This window comes from Crinia signifera, chromosome 19, assembly GCF_055691185.1.
Source record: "Crinia signifera chromosome 19, ASM5569118v1, whole genome shotgun sequence".
Classification (NCBI taxonomy): domain Eukaryota; kingdom Metazoa; phylum Chordata; class Amphibia; order Anura; family Myobatrachidae; genus Crinia; species Crinia signifera.
Window position 1 is genome coordinate 9,140,977 of NC_139226.1, and position 10,999 is coordinate 9,151,975.

Consider the following 10,999-nt stretch of genomic DNA (forward strand, 5'->3'; position numbering starts at 1 on the left):
ATGTCCAAGCCTCCAACTTAGTTTCTCATTAGACCAGGCATGTCTAAATGATGGCCCTCTAGCTGTTGTGAAACCAAGTCCCATCATGCCTTGCCACCGTTTTGCTATTAGGGATTGCGAAAATATGGCAAGGCATGCTGGGATGTGGAGTTTTGCAACAGCTAGAGGGCCACAGTTTGGGCATGCCTGCATTAGACTGTAATCTCCTTAATGCTTTTTTTTTTTTCCGGCATGGATTTCTGCGTGGAAGCCGGATACCACCGGCGGGATAGAGGCAGCTTGCAGTCGGATATAACCGTGTTAGATCCTTATATTGCTAGCCACGCAGTCCTGCATCATCCCTTCCTGTGTGCACTCCAGGTACAGGTTACTGTGCTCCTGTTATGTGGGCAATCTTTGTTTTTCTAATCCATGCCTTAGGGCAGTGGTAGCCAGCTCCAGTCCTCGAGAGCTGCCAACAGTTCACATTTTCCAGACAATACAGCTGCTGTACAGGTGCACTCATTACTCACTGACACATTTTAAAAGAGCCACAGCTGGAGGTAATTACTTCATTTGTGATTCTGTGAGGAGACCTGGAAAACATTAGCTGTTGGTAGCTCTTGAGGACTGGAGTTGGCTACCCCAGCCTTAAGGTGCGTACACACGGCAGCGATATATCGCTCAGTATCCCGTTTGCATCAGCGACCAGAGATGGTCGCTGATGAAAAAAACTGCGGGGGGAGCCTGGCAGTAGAAATCAGCTGCTTGCAGGAGCATGCTCCTGCAACCAGCGATCACTATGGGGGGTGGGGGAAACGGGAGCGCGCACCCAGCGATATATCGCCAGTGCACACTCCCATCGCAGGCAATATGGTCGCTCAGCGACCATATTGCCCGCGATATTAGCAAATATCACCCCGTGTGTACGCACCTTTAGGGCTATTTCACACGGCCTGGGTCCTGCAAAAACCCGCACGGCCAGGAAGCTGTGCCGCACACAGCAGTTTCCAATGGAAGAAATGGCCACAGCCCGGCAGCCATCCCTTCCAGTGGTGGGATCTGGCTGCAACCGGGCCATCAACAACTACTGTGTCCATTAACAATTACTGTGTGAGTTTTGCCGCCCGCCAGGAGCCGGAGCGTGTGAAATAGCCCTATGGGTCTGATTGTTATTTGTAAGGAAAGCAGGCAGCTGGGTAGAAACCATGCTGCATTGCAGGGGGGCAGATGTAATGTGTGCAGAGAGAGTTAGGTGGAGTTAGGGTGGCCAATCCCGGGATCCGGCGGGATCCCGTGATTTGGCCCCAAAATAATTCCCGAGTTTGGAGGTTTTCGGGATTAGATGGCACATGCGCCGTCTAATGCAGAGCAGCGTCTGAGCTCCTACTCAGATGCTGCCCTGCTTCTTCCGACGCCGGCTCTGCGTAGCGTGATGTCAGTAGTCATGCTACGCAGGCCAGAAAGCTGCACCACCGCTCCCGGACACAGCCGGATTTACTTCAGTAACACCGCTCAGCTTGTTCCCCACTGCCACACCTCCCGGATACTGGCCGCACCGACCCAGGTATGAAAATATGCGGGCGGCCGGGGCATTTTTTTTAAATAGGGAAGCCGATCCCGGGAATCCCGGCATTGAGCATTTTTCAATCCCGAATCCCGGGATTGGCATCCCTAGGTGGATTGTATCCAAAGTGAATTGTAAAATGCAGTGTAATAATAAAGCTATCCAACGTGTGGGCTACATGCGAAAGCAGCCAGCATTTACCCTGTACAGAAATAATAATAATTTGCTCCCCTTGCGTGCGACATGGTTTGTTCAAGACACAAAGAGGGTGATTCTGGTTGACACGCAGCTCTGCGTGTCTTTTAAATCCCACCCACAGAAATGTCCGCCCCCCCTCGCACGCAGGTACCGCCGCACGGTTGTATACGGATGTTTTGCATAAACAGCCATTCGCTGCCTACAGGGCCAAACCCACATCATTGAATGATGTGGAAGATACATATCACTCTCAGGTGCCTCAGCTTCGCGTGTGTTCTGAAGGGGAACCTTGCAGGCAGCTGCCATGGCCGCATCCCCCGGCACGCCCCCTTCCCGCAGTGTTGTGTGCGAGCGCCCGGTGAACACATTCGCATGGATCAGAATAATGTCCAGTTACCGGTTTTCTCAGACACACTCGCAGTCGTACATTTGCACAATGGGAATAAGTTTTATTCGTATACATTAAAATATCCGTTATGGGGTAAAACTCTAAATAAAATACCAATAATTCCATATGGATATAAATTCCCTTGTGCTGTATCACAGAGCTGACACTCTGTCCCACTGCTGCTCTGACCGCATCTGACTCACCTGCTATAAATGCACATTGGTTCCCTCCCTGGACTAGCTGTAATCCGCAGTCTGCGGCGTTACTCTATCACACAGCGCCCCCTGCTGTCCAGCTTCCGGTCTTACTGACCTGTCGTACAAGGGGGCGAAGACTGACCACCCTGTGCAAATGTTGTGACTGCTATATATAGCCCTGGTGTCAGGTGTCTGTGATGATATCAGATAGGGGACTCGCAGTTAACCCATCTTTGTGTGGCCGGGTGTCCAGGCAGATGCAGAACGTGAGCTATTAAACCAGTGAACAGATGTTGTCTAGGTCCTGTACAAGGCAGCTATGTCTCTGCAGTCAGAATGCGCAGTGTCACCTATAGTGGACGGCTCTGGCGTTTCCAGTACATTACCAGGGCAGGCCAGACAAGAGCAGTTGGTGGGGGACACAGAACCATCTAACCCTGATGCCCATGTTTCTATGTTCCCCCGTTGATCAGTACCCTGTGTTCTGTGCCATACCAAGATCCTAACTCGGAACCAGCCCTATTCGCCATATGATGTCACCTGTGTCCGGTTCCTCTACAGTGACAGATGGGCCTAGGGATCTGTATGATAAATCACTGTTCGCGCTGAAGTGTAATATAGCCCAAAGATAACACAGTTATATCACGCACATCGGCCAATAGGAACTGTGCATTTATCTTCTAATCTGGAACAATATTGCATTCTGATTTGTTGTTAAGCCCCCATACACACTAGAGCAGTTGTTCTCACACTCGGTCCCCAGGACCCACACAGTTCCCGGTTTCCAGGTCAGCCGACAGGTGCACACATTACTCGCTGACACATTTTAAAATCCACAGCTGGCGCGAATTATTTCAATTGTGATTCTGTGAGGAGACCTGGCAAATGTGAACTGTGTGGGGACCCGAGGACCGAGTTTGAGAACCGCTGCACTAGACGATATATCATTAGTGATATATTTTTAATACCGCTAATGAAGCATGGCATCACTGAACGATATTGATCAGTGTGTATGTGATATATCGTTTCACCGGGATTTGCAACGATATAGTTATCAATGACGCTAATTGGCTAGTGTCATATTGGTGGACAGGCAAATGGGCCGTTGCCTTTAGCAACCGGATACTGTCATTTTTGGGCTACTGCTGCAAAGCTGTAAATGAAAGGAAATAAGTGATTGGTTGGTGAGACAAGGAACATCTAGGGGTACATTTAATAAAGTGTGGGTTTTTAGAAGTGGCGATGTTGTTCATCGCAACCAATCAGATCGTAGTTGTTATTTTCTAGAAGGCGCTAGATCAATGTTAAGTAGAATCTCATTGGTTGCTACAGACATCATACGTACCTTCTCATTCGCCTCCTGACATGACGGGGAGGGTGCAGAGGAAAGTTGCATCCTGCAGCAGACTAACGCCAGTCCGTGCACCATTATGTTCCCCCTGTAGTCTGGCTTTGTGCTGGAATTGCTCAGTCACTCTGTGTGCAGCTATTTTTGATGTTATCCCCTGCCCCGGGCCTGGATTCCTTCCACAAGTCTGGAAGCAGCAGGCCAATTCTAGAGAGTTCGCTGTGCACAGGGATGGGTGGAGGGGTTTGTATATAAGCAGCCTGCCTGGCTGTCCCAGCCTCAGTCTCTGTATAAAGCTACTCCGCAGCACCTGCAAATCATGGACATCACCATCCATCATCCCTGGATGCGCCGGCCTTTCCTGGCGCCGCCGCTATTCCCCAGCCGCATCCTGGGACAGAGGTTTGGAGAAGGGGTCTCTGAGATGGATCTGTTTTCTGCAACGCCCATGAGCTTGAATCCTTATTACTACCGGACCCCCAGCATCCCAGTACCAGAGACCGGACTGTCGGAGGTCAGTGTGTGTCTGTGTATGTGCTCCGGGCCCAGCGAGGCACCTGCCTAGGGGCAGCATGATCTGGGGACGGCCAATGTGCTCCGGGTCCAGCGAGGCACCTGCCTAGGGGCAGCATGATCTGGGGACGGCCAATGTGCTCCGGGTCCAGCGAGGCACCTGCCTAGGGGCAGCATGATCTGGGGACGGCCAATGTGCTCCGGGTCCAGCGAGGCTCCTGCCTAGGGGCACCATGGCCTCTGTATTTTAGTTTATCTGCTTTATAGTTACCTTGTTATCCCTACAAAATGATGGAGGAGTGGGAGGGGCTGACTAGAGGGACGTCGGGAGGTAAGGACAAGATTTAAAGATTGGTCCCCTGAAGATCCCTCTTCTTAATCATTAACCAGCCACACATTATACGCTCTGAATATCGGTGGCAATTCTCTGCACCTTCTCTTATTACCTGGGGTTATAAATTACTAGCAAATAGGTCAAATACCTCAGCCTTGCTGACCACTCCCATAATAATTCCCCCCTGCTACACCTCAGCCTCAGTGCCCACTCGCAATATAATTACTCTCCCCTCTTACACACCTCAGCATCAGTGCTCACTCCCAATATACTTACCCTCCCCCCTTATACACCTCAGCCTCACTGCCCACTCCCAATATACTTACCCTCCCCCTTATACACCTCAGCCTCACTGCTCACTTCTAATATACTTACACACCTCAGTGCCCACACCCAATATACTAACCCCCTCCCTTTATACACCTCAGCCTCACTGCCCACTCCCAATATTCTTACCCTCCCCCCCTTACACACCTCAACCTCAGTACCCACTCCCTATATACTTACCCTCCCCCCTTATACACCTCAGCCTCACTGCCCACTCCCAATATACTTACCCTCCCCCTTATACACCTCAGCCTCACTGCTCACTTCTAATATACTTACACACCTCAGTGCCCACACCCAATATACTAACCCCCTCCCTTTATACACCTCAGCCTCACTGCCCACTCCCAATATTCTTACCCTCCCCCCCTTACACACCTCAACCTCAGTACCCACTCCCTATATACTTACCCTCCCCCCTTATACACCTCAGCCTCACTGCCCACTCCCAATATACTTACCCTCCCCCTTATACACCTCAGCCTCACTGCTCACTTCTAATATACTTACACACCTCAGTGCCCACACCGAATATACTAACCCCCTCCCTTTATACACCTCAGCCTCACTGCCCACTCCCAATATACTTACCCTCCCCCCTTACACACCTCAACCTCAGTACCCACTCCCTATATACTTACCCTCCACCTTTACACACCTCAGCCTCAGTACCCACTCCCTATATACTTACCCTCCACCTTTACACACCTCAGCCTCAGTACCCACTCCCTATATACTTGCCCTCCCCTCCCTTACACACCTCAGCGCCCACTTCTAATATACTTACCCCCTCTCCCTTACACACCTCAGCCTCAGTGCCCACTTCTAATACTTACCCCCTCTCTCTTACACACCTCAGCCTCAGTGCCCTCTCCCAATATACTTACCCTCCCCCCTTACACACCTCAGCCTCAGTACCCACTTCTAATATACTTGCCCCCCCCTTACACACCTCAGCCTCAGTGCCCACTTCTAATATACTTACCCCCCCCCCCCTTACACACCTCAGTGCCCACACCCAATATACTTTCATAGGCTGCACTTGGTAAACCTAAAAGTTCATGGGTTGCTATGGACAATTCTACTTTCTGTCGTAGGTTTGATACAGTTAAAAAAAAAACAGGAGTTCCCCCGCCTGGAGGATATTTCGTTCCCCCGCCTGGAGGATATTTCGTTCCCCCGGCCCTGCTGGCTGCATTCTCTCTGCATGCCAGGGATTTACTCTTCCCGACCTGTCAGCGAGCCAGGCTGAAATGTCAGGTGGCGTCATAGTGGCATTTCCACCCGGTGCCAACATAATCCACAATACTCCGAGTTCTGGACGGGACTCAGCTGTACCTTGGCTGTGGGGATATAATGAGTCTTGTATTTGTGCTGGACAGTAGGAGACGCCAGCGGAATCAGCATATGAGGGATTAATTACTAAGATGGGAGTTTTGTTAAAGATGGGATGTTGCACCGACCGCATATACATCTTGCTAGTGTCAGTCCTGGTGTGCAGCTGTGCGTGTGAGTGTGCAAGACTAGGGGCCAGATTCTCTAATGCCCGGTACACACCAGGACGACTAGGGCCCGATCCCATCAATCTAGATCCAATTCCGACCAATTGGATGTAGATTGTGTGGTGATTGGGCCCTTTTCTGTCCTGGTGTGGACCGATACCGATCCGATGCGCGGTCCCGCAGGTCGGTCAGTCGTTATTCAGATCCTACCTGCAGCAGGTAGGGTCAGAATAACGACCATACAGCCGGGTCGCCATCGGATCGGACCCGCTCACGTTGCACATCATGAGCGGGTCGTGCCCCCCGCGTCATCGTGAGCGAGTCTGAAGAAACACTGACCACCCGCTCACAATGTGCATCGTGAGCGGGTCGTCGTGGTGTGTACCCCACATAAGCTTCAAAAGTGATAAAATGGAGAGTGATAAACAGCCAGCCAACCAGCTCCTACCTGCCATGTCACAGACTGTGTTTGAAAAATGTCAGGCAGGAGCTGATTGGCTGGCTGTTTTATCACTCTCCATTTTATCACTTTTGAAGCTTAGAGAATCTGGCCCTAGGGCCGACCACTTTGTGCGTCTGCAGACACAATCATTGGAAGCATCATCGTATAATCCAATGCTTAACATATAAAACCGTTAACTACTCACTGCAAGTGTTTACACATAGAAAATCCCAGGTAGAGTGGTAGAGTGGACCTGCAACGCTTAGTATAGGAGAGCCTGAGGTGCCGTACTGTAATGGGTGGAAACCTGCTCAGCTGCACATCGCTGCATCCTCGCACTGGATTGGATAGTAACCTATCGGTGTCATCGAATGCACCTCGCTGCCTGCGCCAAGCCATCACAGATTGGGTTGGGTCTAACTGCACCTGGGCAGGGCCGGATTATAATGGAGGCACAAGGGGTCAGTGCCCCTGGGCCCCCCACTAGCTAGGGGCCCCCTGTGGTTGGCATGTATTTTTCAAAAAAAAAAAAAAGTTTTTTTTTTTTTAGCTAAAGGTTTTGTGCATGGGAGTGGGGTAGTGCTGCAGCTTCCCCTATCTGCCAATGTGACAATGATTAATGGCGCTGAGCATCAGGAGCCAAGGCACACTGATTGCACAAGTGTTCAGTGCATTCCTGGGAGTTGTCTAAGTCCCATGACACTTTGCACCAGAGGGCAGAGGCTGAGAGGTTTGTGCTGAGCTCTAATTGGTGGAGCTCATTACATGCCCATGGAGAACAGCAGCAGCAGCAGCTTAGTCATGGGAGGGTTTTTAATCAAAGGCAGCACTAGGACTGTGAGGTCTCCTACAGAGTAAGGTGCAGAGGGACAAACACAGGCTTTTCATATGGTATGTATTTATGTGTATGTGTGTGTGTGTATATATGTGTGTGTGTGTGTGTGTGTATATATATATATATATATGCAGTTACCCATTGATCAAGTTTATACTGTCTTTACTCTGTGTTTTGACAGTGAAATATTCTCCCATGCAGTGTGCGGCCAGTAATGACAAGTGCAAGGGGGCCCCCCTGGCTAAAGTACCCTGGGCCCCCCGAAGGCTTAATCTGGCACTGCACCTGGGTCAATAGGTGGACTCCCTGTTACCCACTGCAGTCGGCGGCCATTTTGCTGCCACCACCAGGTTCTGTCAGTGCAGCACCTGGGATGGCATTACTGCTGTGTGGGATGCGGTTGGCAGTACTAAGGTCAACAGTCAATTGGTTTTACCACTATTGTTCGACGGGCCATAGGTTGACAAATGGAAAAGGTCAACATAGCTTACGTTGACATGGTCAAAAGGTTGACACACACAATAGGTCGATTTTTAAGTTTTATCATAATTTACCATCCAACTAAACATAGTGAGCCATGCGAGGGGTTTCGGTACTTACAGAGTGTCCTCATTGACCTATGTCACCATAGCCACCAAAAAAACTTGAACAAAAATCTTGTCAGCCTTTTCTTCAGCTTGCCAACCAATAGTGGTCGACCTTATTACTGTTTATGGATAGATACGCCTCCTAATTGGCATCGGCTGATTCCCACTGCTCCCTTACACGGATATAGACTTAATTGCTCGTCATGGATGGACGAAGCCAGGACTCATATGACGAAGAGCGCCGGTCCCACATGGATAGCCACAGTCCCTGTGATACGCCACCCATGTTCCGGGGCTGTACTTGGCAGAGATAGGATGTAACCTGTATGTACAACACTTCTCTACCCCTTATCCAGAACACGTCCAATCCCATGCCGCCATGCATGTACAGCCACGCCCCTGATTGAGACCCTGTATAACGGAGGAGGGGGGGAGGGGTAGATAATCAGATGGGCATCCTTGAACACTGCATAATATGAAGTAACAGTAATGTACAGTGTGGCCGTATCATTCCATCACAGCATGTGCTTTCTTTCCACTCAGGTAAAACTGGACAAGGATCAGTTCTCCGTACTCCTGGATGTCAAACACTTCTCGCCTGAAGAGCTGACAGTCAAAGTCATCGGGGACTACGTGGAGGTTCATGCAAAGCATGAAGAACGCCCGGTAACTGATGTATTGAGTGATGCAAAGGCTGCAACCAGGCAAAAGTTTGCTGGGCGGAACATTTTCCCCCTTTTCAACCCCTTAGGAGTCGAATTTCGTGAGAAACCCCCTCCCCCCTGCTTAGTGGGTGGCTGTAAATAACGGTCAGTTCCCAGTCCACCCAGTAGGTCACATGATTCAGATCACCCAGCAGGTGCACAGGGAGTTCACTAGCGGTCACATTTTCCAGAGCACAATGGTGATGCATTGTAGATGGCAGGTACATTTATCAAGATCGCATTTACAATGCGATCTGGGCGGAATATTACCGCCCAGGATTGCATTGTAAAATGCGATCATATCACCTGAATGTATGAGGTAAGTTTGAGGGCGCAGGGACAGGCTCTGAAAGGAGCCCATCCCTGCGATGCCTGGAGCCGGAAGCCGGGGGGTCTGTGCATGTGCGGTTAGTGCTCGGGCAGTGCGATGTGTAGCCATATGCTACAATGGGCTATCTCCATCCCAGAATGGCGATAGCCCAGGGGTGCGAAGCCGGGCTGCCCGATGTTGATACATCGGGCAGCTTCGCATCCCCCATAGAAACCTAAGGGGGATACTTAATATTTGCGGTTAACCCCCGAAAACTGGTGTTTTCGGGGATTTAGCCGCAAATATTACTTGATAAATGCGGCCCTTAGCCACATAATTCCTAAACACAGTGACCAATCACAACACTGATGGGATTCTGCAAAGCTGTGGGATAAGACTTATTCTTTGGTATATGTGTTCTGCTCAGACAAATAGGTCTCATTAAAGCTGCACTTTTATTATTATTATTATATAGACGATCTTATTATAAAGCAGTAATTATGTCTGTATATACTCCTGTCTGTAATCACTGTATAAACAGTAAGTTCCCATTTTCATTGCACATACAACTGTAAATGATATTGGATAGTGGATTTTCACCTTTTTTTTTTAACCTACTGGCTGTTGACCCTATGACCCACACCACCTGGGTAAATGGTTGCTTCACCTGTAACTAATAAGTAACAAACCCATTTTGTGTCCCGCAGGACGAGCACGGCTACATCTCCCGGGAATTCCACCGTCGCTACAAGGTCCCCGCAACAGTCAACCCATCTGCCCTCACCTCCGCTTTATCTGCGGAGGGCCTGCTGTCCATCCAGGCTCCGGTCACTGACAGTACCAAGCCCGAAGAGAGAAACATTCCCATCGCAAAGGAGAAGTGAGGCTGAGAGCAGACTGCAAGCCCTGCATTACATTACTACAGTGCGGGGGGGGGGGACCTTAGTATATAGCCTGGGGCTTTCTTTATCGCGTGCAAGAGAAATGCTTAATACTTCCAGGAAGGTCTTCCCAGATACAGGATTCCCAGCACTTCGGTGATGTCCTGTCTCCCCGTACGTATATATACCAGGCGGCTTGGCTGATGTTCTGATGGCGGATTCATTGCTGCCACGTTCACAACTTTAGAATAAACCATGTTTTAAATAAGTTTGTAGAGACGTCCGTGTGTGACAAGTCTTTTATATGGTGACATTGTTCCTCTAGCGTCCCATTAGCACATTGCATGGTCAGTCTCTGAACAGTGTTGTGTGCCCAGTTGCGTGCGCATTGTCCGCGCACCGCCATAGCCTTGCTGATTACTATTCCTCACTGTATCTTCACCTGCTCCTCACTCTGAGCTACAAGGGGGAATTCAGGCTCAGCCACAACTGGTTCAATAAAGCCAAACAGCAGGGTGGGGTGTAAGGAGGGCGCTTAGCCAGGGCAGAGAGAGACGGCATCTTCCCAATAGCCCTATTACACCAAAAAAGTATCCAACTTGGGTCTTGACATCGGCTTTAAACCCGTTCACACTGCAGACTGGACCCAGGTTATTGCAGTCTTCCCTCTGTCAGCGATTGGAGATGACATAGTGAACATGTTGAGATTACCAATGAGGATCCCAAGTTTGGTGTGGGAAGGTCAGTGTCATGGATTAGTCCAGGGCAGGCCAACCTGTGGCTCTCCAGATGTTGGGAAACGATAAATCCCAGCATGCCTTGCCACAGTTTTAACACTCCCTTATAGCAAAACTATGGCAAGGCATGATGGGATTTGTAGTTTGACA

At 49.9% G+C, this 10,999-nt stretch overlaps 1 protein-coding gene across 2 annotated transcripts; it reads left to right on the top strand.

Annotated features, from left to right (window-relative positions):
* Window positions 1-85: 85 nt before the first annotated feature.
* HSPB6 (heat shock protein family B (small) member 6) lies at window positions 86-10,378 on the top strand. 2 transcript variants are annotated; one of them, XM_083161989.1, is made up of 3 exons: window positions 86-360; window positions 8,761-8,883; window positions 9,939-10,378. In XM_083161989.1, exons 1-3 carry the CDS (start codon window positions 211-213, stop codon window positions 10,113-10,115), a joined length of 450 nt encoding a protein of 149 aa, XP_083018115.1. In that variant the 5' UTR covers window positions 86-210; the 3' UTR covers window positions 10,116-10,378. The 2 variants fall into 2 exon arrangements, with proteins under 2 accessions (XP_083018115.1, XP_083018114.1); XM_083161988.1 differs by lacking the exon at window positions 86-360 and adding an exon at window positions 2,717-4,191.
* Window positions 10,379-10,999: the final 621 nt, after the last annotated feature.